The sequence below is a fragment of the Sceloporus occidentalis genome, unplaced genomic scaffold (genome assembly GCF_023333645.1).
Source record: "Sceloporus occidentalis isolate IW3139 unplaced genomic scaffold, rSceOcc1.0.p SCAF_2, whole genome shotgun sequence".
Lineage (NCBI taxonomy): Eukaryota > Metazoa > Chordata > Lepidosauria > Squamata > Phrynosomatidae > Sceloporus > Sceloporus occidentalis.
Genome location: NW_028316982.1, coordinates 112,407,291 through 112,428,368, shown reverse-complemented (window position 1 = coordinate 112,428,368; position 21,078 = coordinate 112,407,291). Strand labels below are relative to the sequence as shown.

The 21,078-nt window shown below is 38.9% G+C and overlaps 1 protein-coding gene across 2 annotated transcripts; it reads left to right on the top strand.

Moving 5' to 3' along the window:
* Positions 1–901: 901 nt before the first annotated feature.
* On the top strand, positions 902–20,759 carry GHITM (growth hormone inducible transmembrane protein). 2 transcript variants are annotated; one of them, XM_089510635.1, is made up of 9 exons: positions 902–993; positions 5,492–5,652; positions 9,641–9,740; positions 10,836–10,947; positions 13,281–13,422; positions 15,094–15,202; positions 18,036–18,224; positions 18,661–18,832; positions 19,523–20,759. In XM_089510635.1, exons 2-9 carry the CDS (start codon positions 5,521–5,523, stop codon positions 19,608–19,610), a joined length of 1,044 nt encoding a protein of 347 aa, XP_089366761.1. In that variant the 5' UTR covers positions 902–993; positions 5,492–5,520; the 3' UTR covers positions 19,611–20,759. The 2 variants fall into 2 exon arrangements, with proteins under 2 accessions (XP_089366761.1, XP_089366762.1); XM_089510636.1 differs by lacking the exon at positions 902–993 and adding an exon at positions 1,015–1,142 and having other exon boundaries at positions 5,487–5,652.
* Positions 20,760–21,078: the final 319 nt, after the last annotated feature.

The following is a 21,078-nucleotide window of genomic DNA, read 5'->3' as shown; positions in this document are numbered from 1 at the left end:
TGTTACAGTAGAGTGGAATTACATTATTTTCTACCACTATCCAGACATATACCTGACATCTTCTAGGCCATTAAAAAAAGATGGTATAACTGCACATGACCAGAGGAACTTTGACTCAAGTACTTATAAGGCCATCCACTTATGTCCAGTCAGCAGAATGAGGCTCATTTTTTGACACAGAGAGGCTCTATTTGGGGCTCCTATCCTGGATGAGACAATGTGGTGTAGTGGTTTGAGACTGAAGAGTTCAAATCCTGCCTCAGCCATGGAAACTCACTGGGTGGGTTCTTGAGCCTCAGACTATATGTACACATTACCACATTATACTCTTATTATTATTATAGTGCTGCTGTTCCACTATTACTACTGCCCTGGCTGCCTCCTCCTATTGCATTCTGGGATTTGTAGTTCAGTGAGGCCTAAGATCTCTCTGGCTGATAATTCTAAATGCCCCCTCATTAAACTACAAATCCCAGAATGCAACAGGAGGCAGCCAGAGCAGTAAAAGTGGAATAGCAGCACTATAAGAGTAGTGACGTCACACAACAAGAAGCCTACGCTGGCTCTATTTCCTGGTAAGTCTTAGAGAAGCTCTAATTCCAATCAGCTTCCAGTTTGCAAACGACGCCCCTTTGCCCTCATCAAAGATGGCACTTTGCAGCTTCTGGAGCCAGAAATCAAAATGGATGCTCCCCGCCCCGCCCTCTGGAAAATTCCGCAGCGTTCTGGCAAGGGGCGGCGGCCATTTTACGAACGCGCCAGAGCAGGAAATTCACTATGCCCTCAATTAAGATGGCGGAGGGAAAGTCTGCTTGCCCATGCGCTTAGGGGGAGGAGTCACCGATACCGCGTGGACAACGCTGAGCCAATGGGAGGGCGGGGAAATCCTACCCCCCCTCCCCTTCCCTTCTTCCCATTGGGCTTTGCGGCCGCTGGTGTTAGGGTACTACGCACTACGCAGGCGACGCAGAGCGGGAGACGTTGAGAGGTGAGGTTGAGGGTCGTCATGGAGGGAGTGAGGGGCAGCCTAGCTTAGTGTTCCTCTCTGGAGGATGCTGAGGCTCTGGTGGAAGAGGAGCAGCTTTTGTGGGTGAGACCAGGGAGGAAGGCCTCACTGTCTTGTAACAGAAACATAGCCTTATGTATGATTGATTGATTAATTAATTAATTAATTAATATAAAATTATATAAAAACATATATAAAAATATATAATATATTAAAGTATAAATAAATGTAAAATAAAAATGTAAAAATATAGTATAATATAATAGATAAGATATAAATAAATATAAAAATGCAAATATAAAAATATATATAATATAGTATAATATAATAGATATAAGTATAAATAAATATAGAATTAAAATATATAATATAGTATAAAATATATAATAGAATAAATATAAGTAAAACATAATATAATATAAAATATATAATTAATATAAATAAATATAAAAATGCAAATATAAAAATATATATAATATAGTATAATATAATAAATATAAGTATAAATAAATATAGAAATAAAAATATATAATATAGTATAAAATATATAATAGAATAAATATAAATAAAAACATATGATATAGTATAAAATATATAATAAATATAAGTATAAATAAGTATAAAATATATAATATAGTATAAAATATATAATAGAATAAATATAAATAAAAACAAAATATAGTATAAAATATATAATTAATATAAATAAACATAAAAATGCAAATATAAAACATATAATGTAGTATAGAATATATAATAGAATAAATATAAGTGTAAATACATATGAAAATAAAAATATATAATATAGTATAAATAATATATATAACATAATAAATACAAATATAAAAAATATAAGTATAAATAAGTATAAAAATAATAAACACTTCCAGAAAACGGCCACATAGCCAGAAAAAACCCACAAAAACTCTGGATGTCGGCCATGAAAACCTTCGACTTCATAACATGTTAAAATAAAAATTAAAAAACCATTAAAATTTAAGACAATAATAATAAAATATTATTATTACTTATAATACATAAATAAAATTGTTTTGACTTTTTAATGTTGTAATATAGGGGTGAAGGTAGTGATCCTGGAAAGAGTACGAAGGGGCTTAAAACTTATTTTTTTAACAAATACACATTTTAATTCACTGCTTTGAAACACAACGATAACAACAACAATTGAGGGTTATAAAACCTTTATTTTTTTTAAATGTACATTGGTTTTATAGGAATTTGGCTTCCTGAATCCAAAATCGATCTCAAGATCTGCTCCACCAGGAACACAACAATAATAACAACAACAATAGCAAGAACAACAATAATAGCCTTCTAATAGACATTCATAGAAGCCAGCAACATCTTAATTTGCTGCTTTGAAACAACAACAATAATAATAATAACAACAGATCAACAAATAATAAGAACAGTAGCCTTCTAATAGAGGTTTAAAAAAGCTAACAGGACTTTTAATTTGTGAAACACAATAATAATAATAATAATATTTATTATGATTTAAATCCCAGTTCTGCCATTAGAATCCTCTGGGTGACTTTATGTGAGTCACACTCTCTCGGCCTCAGAGGATGGCAATGGAAGACCGCCTCTGAAGAAACTTGCCAAGAAAACCCCATGATAGAGAGTCGTTGTAGGGTCTCCTAACGTCGGAAACAACTTGAAGGCACACAACAGCAAGGTGAACCTATTGTGGGGTTTTCTTGGCAAGATTTGCTCAGAGGAGGTTCGCCATTGCCTTTCCCTGAGGCTGAGAATTTGTGGCTTGCCCAAGGGTTTCATGGCCAAACTGGGATTCGAACTCTGGTCCCCAGAGTCACAGTCCAACGCTCAATGGCATAGTGAAATGGTGTCCCTTACAATAATAAAATGGTGAGATCAAGGTTTGCTTTGGTGAATTTATATCTTTTAAAAATATATTTTCAAGCTGTTGATGATGGTTAAATGCTTTGATATGAAAGGCAGACTGTATATTTTAATGGTGCAAAGAGATTGCCAGGTCTTGCTGATCTGCATATTGGATACAGATGGTGCTTTTTTAACAGCGGCAGCAACAACAAACAAGGTTGGGAAGTATCAAGGGCCAGTTGTTCTGTATCTGGGTCTGCTGCATGCCAAGCCCATGTTGCCCACTGTGCAAAGGCTGTGTGAGTGTAATCTCAAACACACACACACACAGGCTGCCTCTCATTAACTGGCCCCTAGCATTTACAGGGTCATAGGCCTAAATACCCATAAGTCCCCAGATCTCCTCTCATCTTGGAAGGTAAACAGGATAAGCCCAGGTTAGTACTTGGATGGGAGACAACCAACAAATACTGGGTACTGCAGGCTGTATTTCAGAGGAAGGAAAACATTCACTAGACTAATGCACTCCTCATGGCTTTTTAAAACTCATTGTGGCATCACATGGTTGTGACTCAGTGTTTAGTTGTTTGCCACAAAATGTCAACTCATTGTAGAGTCCTCCTGTGCTGTGAAACGTTACTGTCTCTTACATCATCTCCTGTATTATTCCTCCCTTTTATTTTTAAGACTTTGGAAAAGCTGAAAGTAAAGTTGTTTTTTCTTTTTCTTTTCTTTTTAAAAGAATATGTGATGGTTATCTTCATGTTTTAAGTCAGACACCCAGGTCTTAGACATGCCTGCTCAGAAGTAAGTTTCACTTTCTTATGGTCAGGTGTGATTTACTAATAGGTGTGAAGAGGAATTCAATTCAAGTAAGAATTTTCATCCCAACATTATCAGTCACCCAGTGTAAGGTATTCATTCAACCACTGTAAGGTATAACTAGAGTCATAGTTAATTGAATGTTTTCCTGTATAGTTAATATATTATAAAACTTTGTGTCGTGTAACCAGAGCAATGTTAAAATACAGTAATTCTTAATGTTTTCTTTCCAAACTTCTCTTGAAACATTTCATAGATCTCCATCACATAGTGCTGTTCTTTTTTTTTTTTTTCAATTGCTCTGTTTATTTAAAAGTCCTATGTAATATTTGGCTTAACATAGGCCTGTTACAGACTGCCAAAATAAAGCTGCTTCGGGTCTTTTTGGAGGTATGCCGTTTTAATGATGCATGGGTCCTAAGAGTCCGGAGGTCGCGCCAAAGCCACACTCCATTCCTAAGCACTGGAGTGCGGCTTTGGTGCAGCTTCCGGATTCTTAGGATGCCTGCATCATTTACATAGCATACTTCCAAAGAGACCCGAAGCGGCTTTATTTTGGCTGTCTGTAACAGGCCATAGTTTTTCCATTTCTTTTCTCTGTAATGCCTTATTATAAAATAAGCTGAAAATGGAGTGGGGTAGGCAATTTCCTTTGCTTAATAGCATCTCCAAGCAATTTTGTGTACTTAATAGTCATTTAAAGTTTTTAATAGATTGAAAACTGACGTTTTTCTTGAGTCCTTGCCACTTTTTGCAGTAATTAAGTTACAGGCAACTACTGACTGTTGCTTTTTTCATCAAGGACACCAGAAATCTGAGTGGAGCTTTTGAAGAATTGTTGAGTTGCATTGAGTACCATCAAACATACCTTATAGTACCTGACCTTATGCTGAACTGAAAATGTGAAGGTCTTTGGGGAAAAAATTCTGGGGGAGATGACAATGTTTCTTTTTTCTTCAAAGACTCATCTTCCATTTTTCAAGTGAAAAAAAAACCTAGAAATGTGGAGGAAAAATCTAGAATCCATGTGCTTAGGATGCAGTAATTTCTAGTAGTCTCTTTACTGTAGGGCATAAGTGAACAGGTTTTATGACTAGTGGCTGCACTGGCAAGGGAAACTAGTCCAAAAAGATAACTTCCAAGTTCTCCAAACAACCCTTATCCCTGAACTTGCCATCTGTCGACTCCATCTTGTAGAGTATGTAGTACGTCTTTTAATGTCTGCATTCTTTCAGTGTTGTGAAGAAGAGGGAGCTATCCTTTTTCTGGGGAAGTCTTCCTGCTCTATTTTTTAGGAACTGGTTTGTGCCTATTCACAGATGGTAGGGATTGTTTAAATCATCTGCTGGCATGGAAGGCAGTCTGCTATCTAACCCAGCTTTCAGTAATGTCTTTATTTGATTTTGATCCCCTGCTTCTCTGTATACAGTCCACCCTTGCCTTATGCGGGGAATCCGTTCTGGGACCCCCCCCCCCCCCGCATAAGGCAAAAGGCGCATATGCTTGAGTCCCATTAGATATAATGGGAATTGTGCACACCGTGCAGCCGTGCATGTACGCTACAGGTGCACGCGCCATTCTTCTGGCGACTTCTGCATAAGCTGGAAGCCACCTATAACTAGCCTGCGTATGGCGTGGGCTCACTATATTAGTATTCATGTTGAAAGCATTGTATCTAGCTGCTCTTACATGACAGTATTATAGGAGTAGCCTGCTTCTCCATGCCACACTTTCTCCTACTTCTATAGCACATTTGCTGGGGATTAATAACCTTCCTTTCATGTTGTTACAGGTGAGAATTCACTATTGGCCTGACTGCCGCAGAGATGCTGGCAGCAAGGTTCGTGTGCCTTCGGGCCCTCCCAAGCAGGGGGCTAGGCCCTGCACTCACTCAGGCCCCTCCGGCTTTAAGGAATTCCACTCTCAAGACCAAGCAGTGGCTTTTGCAGCCTTATCAGGTGGGTGTCTTTGGGAATTTACTGTATATACTCATGCATGTCTAGAAATTATAGTCAAAAAAATTGATCCCAAAAAGCTGGGTCGACTTATCCACAGAACAAAAAAGGAACTACTCTCTTTCTCCAAGTAGAGTGGCAAAAGGAGAGAGCTTAGTCCATCCCAGGAGCACCTAAATGAAGCACCAACCCTTTCTGCTCTGTTCACCATTGCTCCACTTCTGACCTTTTTGAATGCCTGGGTTGGAAAAGCACAAACAGTTATGCCTGCCATAACTTTGTAAGTTCTTTAGCATTGTTTTCCTAAGCTTCATCCTTTGTTAAGTGCCTCTAAGTTTTACCCTCAACTTAGCCACGAGTCAGATCAAAATCCATAATTTTGCTACCAAAACCTGCCCTCGACTTATACAGTGCTACCTCGGGTTACGAATTTAATTCGTTCCGCGGCGCCGTTCGTAACCCGATACATTTCGCAACCTGAAAAGCCGCTGGAAAGCCGCTAGCCGCTAGCCGCGCTTTGAATTTCGCGCCGAAACGCGCCGAAAAGATTTTCGTAACCCGAAAAATCTTTCGTAACCCGGAACAGTTTTTTTAAATCTAACTTTTTCGTACCCCGGAAATTTCGTAACGCGGTGAATTCGTATCCCGGGGTACCACTGTACATGAGGTCGAATTATAGTCAAGTATATATGGTAATCCTTGTTTTGAGTTTTTTTTTTTTCATGTTTGGGTTGTTGTTGTTTTTTAAACCTTTAGTGTGCAAGTTCTTCATTCACTATATGGATCAGTGTGTGAAATAAGTTTTGTTTCTTAAAAAAATAAATTGACATCTAACCATCTGGCATATAACCATCAGATCATCAATATGAAATGCAACATGAGCATCTTTCAGTGAAGTCACTTATGTGAGATGTAGTGAAAATGATATATTGATCATACCTGGTTGTTATATGAAAATATTTCCTGCTTTTTGAACAAACTCACCCATCTCTCAGGCTTGCATGATCTCTCCTCTTTTCATTTCTCCTTACTAACTGTAATTTAAACTGAACACAGCTGTCCAAGTTCAGATAGTATGAGGAACTGTTATTATTTATAAAGCGCTGTAAATTTACACAGCGCTGTACATACAATCTTTTTAATTAGACGGTTCCCTGCCCTCAGGCTTACAATCTAAAAAGACATGACATAAAAGGAGAAGGGAAAGGTGGTGGGGCTACTAGGCTAATACATATAAAGTACATAGCAATACAGGTTCGATAAAACAGGCATCAAAAGAACATCAAATAGCAAGCGACAATTATGCAATGCCTGGGAACGCTTCTCTGAACAAGATGGTCTTCAACTCTGTTTTGAAGCTGGTTAAAGAAGTGATGGCCCTTGCTCGCGGGGGAAGAAGGTTCCAGGAGTGAGGGGCAGCAAGTGAAAAGGGGCGAATCCGAGATGGGGCAGAGGAAATCCTGGGCTGGGACAGTAGACCTTGACTACCAGAACGGAGGGCCCTGGTGGGAAGGTGAGGAGAAATAAGGTCTGATAAGTAAGGAGGGGCCAGTCCATGGAGGGCTTTAAACGTCGACAGCAGGAGCTTGTACTGAATACGGAAAGGGAGGGGGAGCCAGTGAAGGGATGCCAACACAGGAGAGATGTGGTCAGAGCGGTGGGCGGATGTGATAATGCAGCTGCAGTAGTTTAAACATGGCTGCTTTTGGCGGGTTACAGACTGGCAGGGGAAGACGTCTTGGAGGTGTATTCTGCTGAATACGGAGCCTCCAGACCGCCCGCCCCGGGGGCGTGGCTCAGGTGTATGGGGCTTCCACATAGGGGGCAGTGAAGACGCCTCACCTGGGGCCGTTTCTGACCCGCAGTTTCCATACTGCCGCCTCGGAGGACGCTGCAAAGAGAGAGGCAGCTTCTGCACGGGCGGCCAAAAACGGGGCTTTTTTTTTTCTTTTGCCAGCTGGCGGATGCGCAGCTGCGCAGCTGCGGCACTCAGCACCGGCGGCAGAAAGCCTATGTGCACATTTAAAGCACCCAGGCCCCTTTAAACTTTTTCCCTCGCCCTGCCCAAGAACAATGGTGGTCTCCTGCCAGCTGGTGATCAGCTGGTGTTGGCATCCTTGTCCACTTGCACGTTGGTAGTGTCACCAGCATCATGGATGCCTCCTCTCCTTTGGTCCCCACGCTCTTGCTGAATCTGCAATGCACAGCCACAGCTGTCGCCGCTGCCACCGCTGTCCCCCTGCCATCCCCCATCACCTCCCTTGTACATATGTAAATATTTAAAGTTTTAGGGGTTTTTTATTGTTAGGTGAAAATGGCACAGGAATGTGTGTAGGGGTTCACTTTAAATTCCAAACTTTCCCCAATTCTAGCAGCGCATGTGTACATGTTGCTCTAGGGTTAGGGTTAGGGTTACGAGCATTAAAATATAGTGCAGCTGTGCTGCAGCTTCCACATCTGCATGGCATCTGACGCTCTAATTAGAGCCTCGGTGCAAACTGCGCATGTTCCAGGACCCCGACTCATTATGCGACGCAGCAGACACGGAGCTTTTAAATGGGCAACTTAAATTAGCGGCGTAACAATTCTGGCGTACCGGTGCAGCAGCTTACAGACGGAGATGCACAGCTGCGCAGTATATAGAAAAGAAGCGGGGAAAAGCAGCACCTTTTTAATGCCGCTTCTTCCCGCTTGGGGCGGGCGGGCGGCGTGTTCATGGCGGCATTCAGGTAAGGGCCGTCTGAAGGCTATACCTTCATGACATCATGAACTCACCCCTTTTTGCCCGTCTGTAACCCGCTTTTGATTCTTAAGGTTGTTTTGAGTTACACAACAGATTCACTCTCAAATCCATGTGCTGAAGTAGACTTCTTACACCAGATTTGAACATGAGTATCTTTAGTTCACATGTAACAATAGCAGAACAGCATGTGTTCAGTACATAAATGCTGTTATACGGTAGTCTGTGTATCCAAGAGAAATTTAGTTTAGTCCTTTAAATTTAGTCCTTTAGTTCCATAGACTCTTCAGTTGCATCGCAAAAATCATAGTCCTTGAGTTGTCTATCATTTAGCATTCCTCCATGCAGAACTTCCTCAAAGTCTTCACTCACAACAACATAATAACAAATTCTTGCATGCCTTTGCATCTCTTCATTCCTCCCTTTCATGCCTAGTTTGAGATACACCTTATTCATAGCAGTTTAAAAGCTGAGACAGAATGATTCAGCATTTCTTGTGGCCTAATTTGAATCACCAATCTTGCAGCTGCTTTCATTACCTTTTTTCTTTTCTTCTCTATAATCCTTTATTTGTAAAATACCTACAGTACAAATAACAACACTGATCTCTTCTGGTGGGCAAAAGAACAAGGCTGATGCTAGGTTGTTCACATACTAGGAAATTTCCTGCTTCCCTTATGTAGCACACCATCCTCTTTCAAGAGGATTTTTTAGGGAATCCCATAAGAAGGCCATGAGTGCAACAGCAACCTCCTGCTCAGCAGTTGGTGACTTTGTATACTGTCTGATCCAAATTACTATGTTTAATGGCTCAAGTCCTGGATGGTGTAGCCTAAACACAAGGCTAGGCCTCCTAAACATGCATCATACACTGCATGTGTGTGAACAATGCAGCCATGTAAGTGGGTGCAGTTTTGTCTACCTTTGCCCCTAGCCAAGATATGGTTAGGTGGAAAGATATCCAAGAGGCCTGTGTGAGGCTACATCATTGCTTTGTATCCTTCGGGGATAGTGTGAGAGGAAGATGGTGTATATGCCATTGTGAATTCATTTTAAGGGGTCTTTTCATAATCTCTGTGTACTCACATACTTGATGTTCTTACTTACTACTTCCTTGGTAGGGTGAATTGCATGCCCCTTAAGGTTGGAAAGTCTCCTGATTTTCAAAGTCTAATTTTCCATTTGCATATATCAATTTTTCCCAACCTGTATATTTATTGAATTAGCGGTCTCTACTTTTTGTTGCAACAGGGATATGCCTCCAGAGCTAGGATGGGGATACGCCAAGGAAAAACTGGCCAAGAAGTTAAAGAAGCTGCTTTTGAGCCAGCGATGGAAACAGCATTTAAAGGTATATGTGTGTCTTCTCGAAATGAAGCAGCTGTCAAAAAAGAGGCATGAAAAAGTTCAAAATCAGAATGAACAGAAATCAACTTAGGTTATTATTATATTTGAAGTGCAGTGTCAACTTTAATGGCCAGGTAGTTGAAATGCTAAAATAAAGCAATTTTTAAATTACTGTATTTCCAAACTGCTTTTAATGCTGTCCAACCTTAATGCAAAAAAAAAGTATGTTCAACCAGAAATGGGAATTGTTTAGTGCTTCAGATACTGAACTGCAACTCCCAGCAGTACTAGCCAGCAAAGATCAATGGTGAGAAATGCTGGAAGTTGCAGTCCAACAACAGCTGGAGGACTGCACTGTTTCCACCCATCATAAATTTAATTAATGATCCTGGCTCAATTGTTTTTTTGTTTCTTCACATACAGAATTTTCTGCCAATCATAGGCTGCACTCAAGGCGGTTTACAACTCAAAAAGTTAAAACAAATGAGAAAAAAGTGAAGTGGCAGATTTCTCTCAAGCTGTCGGTAGCTTCTTCAGGATCTGACAGTTTGATCTCCTCAGTTTCTCTTCCCATTTCTTTCCTTGCAGGCAGACAAATCCTGTAGCCACAGGCCAGATGGAAGGGGACTGTCTCAAAATAGACAATAGAAGATAAGGGGAATCTAGTAGCTTATAGTGGCTAATACATGCTTGAAGGGTTATGAATAGTATAGTATAGCTGCCACCTACCAGCAGCCTTCAGATATGCTGGACTGCAGTTCCCATCATACCAAGCAAGGATGCTTAGTAGACTGAAGGTGATGAAAGGCAAGATCCATCACTTCTGAAAAGTGCTGAATGAGAGAAGACTAGCATAGCAAGCAAGCAAAAAGTTGTTCAGATACATGTCCTTTCTGAGCTTTTTCCACCTTGCTGTTGCTGAAGATCATCTCTGTACCTGAACTTCATTTGTGTCTTGTCACTGTGTGCATTATGAACGCAAATTCAACCATGTTTCATAGATCAGGCTCACAGGTATTTAAGATATTGCATCGGTATGCTCCCTGACTGTGAGGCAAACACAGTTAAAGATGTTTGACTGCTGTTTTCTCTTTACCAGTTGATCGGATGGGAAGAATGATTGTTGCTGGAGGTGCCGCTGTTGGTCTTGGAGCCCTCTGTTACTATGGATTAGGGATGTCCAATGAGATTGGGGCCATTGAAAAAGCCATGTAAGAAAAAAATCTAATTTTTTTTTAAGTTTTGTAAATCAAGACAAGGTGACTGTTTAAATGAAAATCAGTTTAGAGATACTGGTGTTTTAGAAGTGTTCTTTACCTTTCTGCTGCTTCTTTTTTCTCTCTCTTTGAAACATGCTTCAGAGATAGGGGTTGATGTTCTGGGAAGGGGTCTCCTGCAGGGAAGTTGGAACTTGATGGAATTCCTCTGATAAGATTTCTTTTTAAAACAAAGATTCAGTCAAACAGCTACCGAAAAGACACACAGTGTTCTTTATTGGTTCAATTGTAATAGAAAGAATTCAGTCAGACAAGCTGAGCTAGAAGCCAGTTGATAAATCTTTGATGTCTAAAGGAAGCCCTTTTCAGAATTTTTTCAGGGATTGTAGTGAAAGAATTTAATTCAATATGGGATCCCCAACAGATTGGAATCATCAGTGTGACCAATATAGAAACCATTGCCCCATTCAAATTTCTTATCAGTCTTTATTTATTTATTTACAGTATTTATACCCCACCCTTCAGCCCTAAAGTTCCCTGCCTTCAAGCTTACAATCTAAAAATCTTTGCGGCATCATCCTTTCCACTAGACTATGACATCAAGAATTCCTTCTCAATTAACTGTGTTGGTTAAGGCTTCTGGGAGTTGCAATCAAACAACATCCGGAAGATTACCTGATTTCCAACCGTCCTAGTATAGGATCCTTAGAGAGCTGGGATCACTTTCAGGAGGAATGAAACAAACCAAAATAGTGTTGTAGTATCAACCTGTGTGTGTGTGTGTGTGTGCGCGCGCATGTGCACAGAGTCCACCCTTGCCTTACGTAGACTCTGCATACTCTGCTTTGAGTGTACAAGGTCTGTGGGTGGCAAGAGGGGATATGGCACAAACCCCCGTGCATGGTGTGCAGAAGTGCACCACCATAACAATTAATGGGACTTGAGCATAGGTGGATTTCCCCATAAGGTGGGGGGGGGGATCCAGAACAGTTCCCCCACATTTGGGGAGGGCGGACTGTATATCTCAAAAACCAGTTGCTGAAACTGGAAATTGGAGTAGGGAATTCTAGGCTTAATAGCCATATAAGAAAGTTCTGTTACTACAAAAATACATAGAGTAGGTGTTGCAATTTCTCTTGCTGTGTATTACTATTGCTACTATTGTAGTAGTAAAAACATTTTGAACAGCATAACTCGAGGTATAAGATTTATTATTAGGTAGAGCAATTAAAATTTATTTGCCAGTGAGATGAAACTTTAAATTGGTGGGCTGCAAGCTATGAACACACTACTCTTTCTACCAGGCTGTTTTGGTGTGTCGATATAATGAGGAAAAAAATGCTGGAGGATATTTCTTTCTAACAATAACATAGTTTTTGTTTATTAAAGTGCAAATTAGCTCAAAAGGTAGTAATAATGAGGTGTAATATGCATAAAAACTTAAATTTAATTGCTTTAAGAACAAGTTATTTTCAAAAATATAGTTTAAACATCAAAAACTGTTCTTAAAAGGTATGTACTGCAATGACTAGTAAGAGATTTGTTTATAAGGAGATGAAGTATTGCTACAGGAATTGAAAGCCAAATCCAACATTACTTTAATTTATGATCTATTGAAATTAGTGGAGCACTACTTGGGATTAACAAGACCCATTCATTTCAATAGGTCTACTCTAAATAGGATTAATGGTGGCTTTAGCGCTTTGTCATGCATTATTTTGAAACCAATGTGAGTTGAGTTCCTCATAATTGATTTGCCCTCTGGACTTCAATGGATTTGTTCTCTGGGATCCAGTCTGCTGTTGTTGCTAATAGTAATCTATTATTTGTGTAAATTTCCTGGATACTATATGTCATGTCAGGAGAGTGGGTGCTCTCCCAGCAAAATTAGTATCCTGAACCTTCTGTATTAAAATCCTTTTAGTATTGAGAACTGAATTGGTTGCTTTCCATATTTATTCCAGAAAAAGTTTATAATTTATTTTAACTCAAAAATAAACCTAATACATAGAGATAATGAAGAATTTATCATCTCACATTTCTTAAAAGAAAAATTGGGGAACATATTTTAGGAGTAAAAAGGAAATTTAAGCAAAGAAACTAGACAAGGTAAAGATATCTAGAAAAGATACTAAGCAAAGCAAAAGTTTAAGAAAGCATGTGTTTACTTAAGTGGATAAAGTTGATCATAAAAAAAATTGTGTGTCACAGTTACAAAAATGTAAATGGGAAAATAAGTGCGATGTTTTGTACTTAGTTTTATGTTTTGTTGTGTGTACAGTGTTAAAAGAAAATGTTTATAATGTACGTATTTCCTTTGTTTCCAGTATTTGGCCGCAGTATGTGAAAGACAGAATCCATTCCACCTATATGTATTTTGCAGGAAGCATTGGCGTGACAGCCTTGTCTGCTGTACTTGTCAGTAGATCTCCTGCCCTCATGGGTTTAATGATGAGGGGTTCCTGGCTGGTAAGATCCTTTCATTTTCAGTGTTACCTGTCCAAATTCTAGCAGACCACACCTTTCAAGATTACTCATCAGCCTTTCACGGATTTTCTCCTTAAATGGCCAGTGATGGATAGGCAGATATAGAGACAGTGTATACTGTGGCTTTGACTTGGAACCCAGGGAACATAAGCATGGTTTATCTTTAGTGAAAAAGCCAATATTATAAACAAACCATTCATGAAGTACGTTACACAACAGTACAGAATACTTCCTAGAAAAGAGAATGGTCAGAAATTGTTTTCCATATCTTTTTTTAAAAAACACCCATTGTCTGTCATTATGACGCAGAAATAATTGAAGATCCCTTGTGTCCACTGGGGGGTAGTATTGCTAATTTAGTACTGGTAGTGTGTTGTCTTTAATATGTAGGTGATAGGAATGTAATGTACATAATTGCAAACAAAATCCATGGAAAGTTCTAATAATGGCCATGCTGTATGTGCAGCAGCTTCCCTTTACTTACGAAGTAATGATTTTGTCATCATGTAAAATTTCTGTCAGAGTCTTGAAGCCATGTGTTTTTGTTTTGTAAAATGCTTTAAGTCCCACTATTGAGGAAAAAGTGGGATATAAATGAATAAATGCTCTGCTACACAGTGATTGATAAATTAAGTTTATCAATTCCAGAACGGATAGATATCTGGAATGTATGTATATATGTTTATTTATGGTCTTTGACCAAAACAAATCTCTGGAATCTTCCCAGCATTAAACTGGCATTTTCTTTGTTGTCGTCATCGTCATTATTTATTTATTTATTTATTTATTTATTTATGTAGTATAATGCCATCGCATTAGATAATGTTTTACAGGAAAAAAAAACAGTTCCCTGCTCTCAGACTTACAATATAAAGACATAACATGCAAGAAAAGGGGATGGCAATAGGGGAGAGCATTAAATCAAACAGATGCTGCCTCTTCTTCTTTCCCTCCAAGGCCAGGGCAATGGCAGTTGGGATGGAGAGAGGACCCTTCATCTGCCTCTGGGCCTAGGCAGGGTGGAGCTGTGCCTGTCTCTTCTGATAAATACAGTATAGTTACAGCTTGTTCTAGGTTACATTTTTAGGCATTCACTTAAAATCATATAATGTGTGATTAAGGCATACTGGCTTAGAAATGAAATGAATGGGATATATCTCTGATGTGCAAACACTTGAGCTTCCGTATAATTGCTGGCTCCAATTAGAGTAGATATGTTGAATTATATGTAAATATTGCAATGTATTTAAGTATTACTTGCTATTTTCATTAATTTAGTGATTTGGTCTAGTTGGGACTGGCAGTTGGATTTAGACCAACCCAAAACTAATTTATTAGCCTCTCATCTATTGCAAAACCCTGACTGGATATTATTGAACAATGGTGAACCTTAGAATTATTGTTTTGTGGTTTCAAGTCATTTCTGGCTCATAGAGTCCCTATAATGGGGCTTTTTGGCAAGATTGTTCAAAGAGGGTTTGCCTTTGCCTTCCTCTGAGGCTGAGTGTGACTTGCTCAACATCTAGTGGATTTCCATGGATTCAGACACTGATCTCCAGAGTCATAGACCAATGCTCAGACCATTACACCACTCTGGCTCTCACCAAATATTTAGAATGCTTAGGATGTGCTAATAATAATTATCTTTTACAGGCAATAGGTGCAACTTTTGCAGCAATGATTGGAGCTGGGATGTTGGTTAGATCAATAGATTATGAGCAGAGCCCTGTCCCTAAACATCTGGCTTGGATGCTGCATGCAGGTATGTGGCTTGTAACTGTCATGATATTTTGAAAATAATATTATTTGTAAACAACATTACCTAAATGCACTGCTATTCAGTCAAGCATTGAATTCTTACGTGTTAAAAGTGCACAAATTATTTGTGGGGCTGATTCTTCATCTTGGGTGCCTTGGCAAACTGACAATATCTCTTTTCCTGTAAGGAACTTTATATTTGCTCCTGAAAACCCAATAATTCCCTCCCTTATTAATAACCCCTGTATATACAGTTCACTTAAAATTTGGAGCAAATAGAAATATATGCTATCTCCTAGCACCTCTTGCACGTGTTATTCCAGTGTGAAGAGAAATCTTATTTTGAAGCATGGGAAGGGACTATATACTATTAGAGATTTTTTTGATGGACCCAGACCAAAATCTATGAAGTCTATGAATCCGCTTGGTTCACATGTAGTACAACTTTCTACTCTGTTAAATAAGATATCTAGAGTACAGGATCCTATGAAAACTCTAATCCCCTTTGAACATCTTTGTGTATCTTCAAATAAGCCCTCCCCAGGGGGATTATTGGGTTAATTTATAAAGGACTCATGGAAGAATCATACGGAAATGAGTTAGCAGTTAAACGGAACTAGGAATTAGAAATTAACATTTATAAATTATTATTATTATTAACATCTCAATACAAGATTCTGCATGGAAACACATTTACAAGAGTAGAGATTGCTCAGAAGTGGGACACCGACCAATTAAATCTGGATGGTTGGTGGCAAAGAATATGGGACTCCTTGTTAATGGAAACACTTTCTGACAAAATGGAATGGGCCTGTTGCGTTACAAAAGGAGGCGTGATGGGAATGGAAGGCGGCATAGAACACAGTTTACCACACAGGAGACCGCCACTGCCACCGCCAGAAGTTCTCATTGCGTTCTGGATGCATTCCCCAGGAGGCAATTTTCAGGAACTGTTTAAAAGCGTTCCTGAAAATCGTCCCCTCTGGGACACATCTGAACGTGATGGGAAATTCTCGCAGAGGCAGCGTTCTCTTGTGAGGTAAGATGCGCTCTATGCCACCTCCCGTTCCCATCACACCCCTTTTTGTAACATGCCAGGCCTGTTCCAGAGCCTGTGCGATAAACTCCATGCTTTCCTTTTTATAATTTTGTAAACTCCACTTCATATTTAATTCTTTTACCAGGAAACCATGGACACCTCAGAGGAATGTGTTAGAAGAAAAGTTTGTTTAAACCTTGTGATCTGCTTACAGACTGTTCTTGGTTTGATCTTGTTGTTTGGTTTTAATCTTAATTTATGTATATTTTTTAAACAAAAGTTTAAAAAATGCACTTGACAGTCAGCTGTCATGACAATTGGACTGAAAGTTACAATTAGTTAATTGAATTATCGTAAATATATCATAGGAGAGTTTCCAAAAATTTGCCTGCACCCCTTCCCCTCCCATTTTGAAAGATACAGAACATTTTGAAATGGATTGCAGAGTTCTTAAGAATGATGATCCTAAGAAAAGTGGCACCTTTCTTCCCAAACAGCCAAGATAAGAATGGTTTGAATGATCTGTAAAAGTGAAACTCCATCAGATTTAAGGAGCTAGCAGTAACTGCATTGGTTCACTCCTTTGGCTTGGTTTTGGGTAAAACTGCTGTTCCATTATAGTAGGCTGTTTATATTTCTGAGTGGGGTCAAAGAGATCTTATTCTGCTCCATCAAACTGCTTTTACAGCAAAAGGCTATCTGGACATGAAACTGGCTTTCTGCCTGCTCTACAGTGGAATGTGTGATGTAGCACTATTGGAAAATGTGTGTTAAAAGACTGACCTGGAGGCATGTACCTTCAGATGTTGTAATACTTAAATATGCAATGGCCAGCATCCAAAACATACACATGAAGGACTCTGCTCGCTCTTCCCCTTTCTGGTGGTATTTCTGTATTTTCAAATAAATCCTTTGCAAATAAAGCCTTCACTTGAGAATAGTACCCCAAGATATAAACAGGGGATTATTATTAGATGCTATACCTCTCCATGCATGGTTGTGTTTAGCATGCAGGCTACTGTGATTTTCAGTTGATACATTATCTGTTTCAAAGGTACTCATCACATTATAACTGGAATGTAATCAGAGAACTGGTGTAGCATAATGAATAATTGTGTGAGCTATAAACTGGAAATTCCTTTGTTTAGTCCTCATTCCAGTATCACTTCAGGCATAATCTTGCTATGGGATGTTAGAGAAGCCATTTTTTCTTCCTCCTTCTACACTTTCAAGGATAGTACTGGTCTTTGGGGATAATTGAAATAATACACATAAAGGCCTTTGAGTTCTTAAGGAAAACAACAATCTTACTTAACAATGTTCCGAATTTTAGTTTTATGACTCTTTGGAGAACATTGTTACACAACTTGCAAATTCAGTTTTCCAGTTCTCTGTTGGTTCTTCCTAGTTTCATATCATTTAACGTGTAGCTGGACCATAGGGCAGAGTTAAAAGTAATCTGGGATATCTTGATGGTGGTTTGAATATCTGGGAACATAACTGTATGAAATGTGTTTGCCCCACTTGCTTAACTTCCAGGGATGGGAGCCTGGGGTGGGGTTGTTCTATGAGGAGCATTTAGCAGTGTTTTCTGACACCAGCCCCTTAAGATTTTGACACTACACTTCTCCACCCCTAAACAGAGCATCTGTTTTGTAGGCAAACATTTCACCAGACATAATATTCAGAGTGTTTTGTATGATCTGGCCTTACTCCATTGAATGAAGAAAAGCAAAAAGAATGTGAAAGAGCCTTTTATATTCTTAGAATCAATAACAGTATCTCTTTCTTCACTTAGGTGTTATGGGTGCTGTAGTAGCTCCGCTGACTCTTCTGGGTGGTCCCTTACTTATTCGAGCTGCATGGTATACAGCAGGAATCGTAGGTGGCCTGTCTACTGTGGCCATGTGTGCACCAAGTGAGAAGTTTCTGAACATGGGAGCACCTCTGGGAGTTGGCTTTGGCTTTGTGCTTGCATCGTCTCTTGGTAAATGGATAATACTCTGTGTACAGAATCAAGTATGCTTGAATGTATATAAGTTTTATGCATTCATACTCTATTATGATTTGATGTTTACAGACACTATGGCAGGTCCACTAGAGCTGATTAGCCTACCCAGTTAGCTGAGCACATTTTACAGTGTATTAGAAATCTTTAATTTGAAACTGGAGCTCTCTGGGTTTGTATGCAGCCCTTCTCTTTTCCTTCTTCCCTTGCATAGATTTTATAAAGAGCAGATATCCAAGACAAAAGAGAGGTTCAGCTAAGTAGTTGGACATCATACTGTTAGCCCATAGCTGATAGGGAGACTTTGTTTAGACACAGTGTTATCCATAATGATGTACATATGGCATTTGAAAACATATTGAGAGTGTAGTATAAGTGTGCGTTCAAGTTGATGGCCTGTGTTTGTGTTTTCCAGGATCAATGTTCTTTCCTCCTACATCTGCACTTGGTGCTGGGCTTTATTCTGTTGCTGTTTATGGTGGATTGGTTCTTTTTAGTATGTTCCTGCTCTATGATACTCAGAAAGTTGTAAAACGTGCAGAGACTCAACCGCTGTATGGTGTACAAAAGTATGATCCAATCAACTCGTAAGTGATTTCTGTTATTAAACTTAACACAAATTGATAGGTTGTTTACAGCCAGAGTGGAGAAAGTGCAGCCCATGGGCCTCATGCAGTTTTCCAAGCCCATTTTAAACTGATTGACATTTGCCTCCAAGTTGGCAAGGAATGAAATATCAGACTAATAGCAATAGATCTGTTTACATTTCTATAACTTCAGTTACATAATCTTTACTAAAGCATTTTTTGTCATGGTTTCTTTTGTTTGCTGCTTGTAAAGTTGAGAGGAGAATGAGACTATATAGACTGTTAGGTTCTAAATCCTAACCTTTTTAGTTAACACCAGTAAAACAACTGTCTGTGTGTGCGTGCGCACATGCGGTGACAAGCTTAGTTAGAATCATTCACTTAGGTGCTTAGGTTGAATAGGAATAGATTGAATGGGACCAGGTTGAATAGATTTTATAGAAGTTAGTGACCAAAAGAGGACATATCTGGACATGCTGATTGTAAATAATTAACCTAAATTAATATTGTTTGTGGACTTTTTTTACAAGTCTGTTTTTAACAGAACAGTAACTGGACTTGAGTTAAAACTTTAGGATTTGTTGACAATAACATTATCCTTTTTTGTATTGGTCAGGCTAACTGCATAGAATCATAGTCTATCTTTTGCTACATTCTGTTGAACTAATGACTACTTCTCTTGTGTTTTAGGTGTATGGGTATTTATGTGGATACACTCAACATCTTTATCAGAGTGGCCACCATACTTGGTGGTGGTGGTGGTGTCAGGAAGAAGTAGAATGCTGCAACCTTTGGCAAGTTGTAATGACAGCTCATCGAACACTTTGGCTTATCTGCTTAGTGCATAATATTGAATAAAACTGTGGTTGTGTACAAGCAGCTTTCATGTAGAAGTCAAATGTTTTAAACACTTCAACATGAGCTTTAAGGTGTTTTCAGTGTAATGTGATTTGAATGTTAGTTTCCTATTTAATTTTTACAACAACTGACTGGAGACTTTTCACCTATTCGCACTTTATTTTTCAATGGGAAAGAAGTTCATTTCATGTACTTGTGTTCATAACAAGTGTAGGTTTTGTTCCATCTTCCAAAAAGATGAAGGCCTAGGCAGTGCTACAGTCTAGCGTCACATAAAGGACCAGCTAAATAGTGTAAAGTGTCTAAACCAATAAGAGTTTTAGAAGGACTTGAATAAACAAGCAGTATGTAACTAATTGCACCAAATGTTTGATAGCAACTGGACGTAGCACTTCCATGACTCGTGAGAGTTAATGGCTCTGATAGTGCTCTGTGGGGATAATTGTGAAGGACTTTCCTTGCATTTAGGCAGAACATTAGGGAGCAAATTAGCTAGATAGAGGTTTTTCCAGGTAGTGTTAACTACAATCAGAACAGTGCAGCTTGTCTTCAAAAAGATTGCAGTAACAGTATTTAAGCGCAGGTAAACTACAAATAGTGAAGTGAGTATCTTGAATGGCAAGGCAAATAGAACATAATCCTTTTGGCAATTTCTGAACTCCTATTTTCCTTTCAATGTTACACTGGGACACAGTCTTGTCTTTGAAACATGTTTCCCCTCTGTTCCCAATTCTAAATGCTACCACTGAATTGACAACTTTTCTTTGATTTTATCCTGGGAAGTAAGCACCACTATTCCCCAGACAACAGAGCAGTGATTTCCAAAGATGTTCAATCAGGATCTGTCTTTAAGAATCACATTTTTACAACTGCAACATTTATAAAAGCTGAGAAAACAGATGTATGTGAATTTGTCAGGTGGAATAAAGGTTATTTTGGAAATTGCTAAAACTTCTTAAATGCTGTGGCATTTATCTATTTAACTACAGCAATTCAATAACTTTCTTCCTTACATCTATTAAGTCTATACGTGTATCAGTTCATGAAACAATAAAGTCTCAGCTCACAAGTCTGTTGGTCTTGTTTTCTCTGAGATGCTAAGTGTTTAGATAAAATGGTACTTGGATATATAATAGAATCATAGAATTGGAAGAGACCTCAAGAGCCATCAAATCCAATACCCAGCCATGCAAGAATTCACAGTTAAACCATCCCTGACAGATGGCCATCTAGCCTCTGTTTGAAAACCTTCAAAGAAAGAGAGAAGCTATCTGAACATTTTTCACTCTTCTAGTTAACCTTATGAGGGGGAATGGCCAAATCTTCAAGTTTTAGTGTGTAATGTTTTTGTCTTCAGTAAAAAAAAAAAAAATCAGCCTAGAAATTAA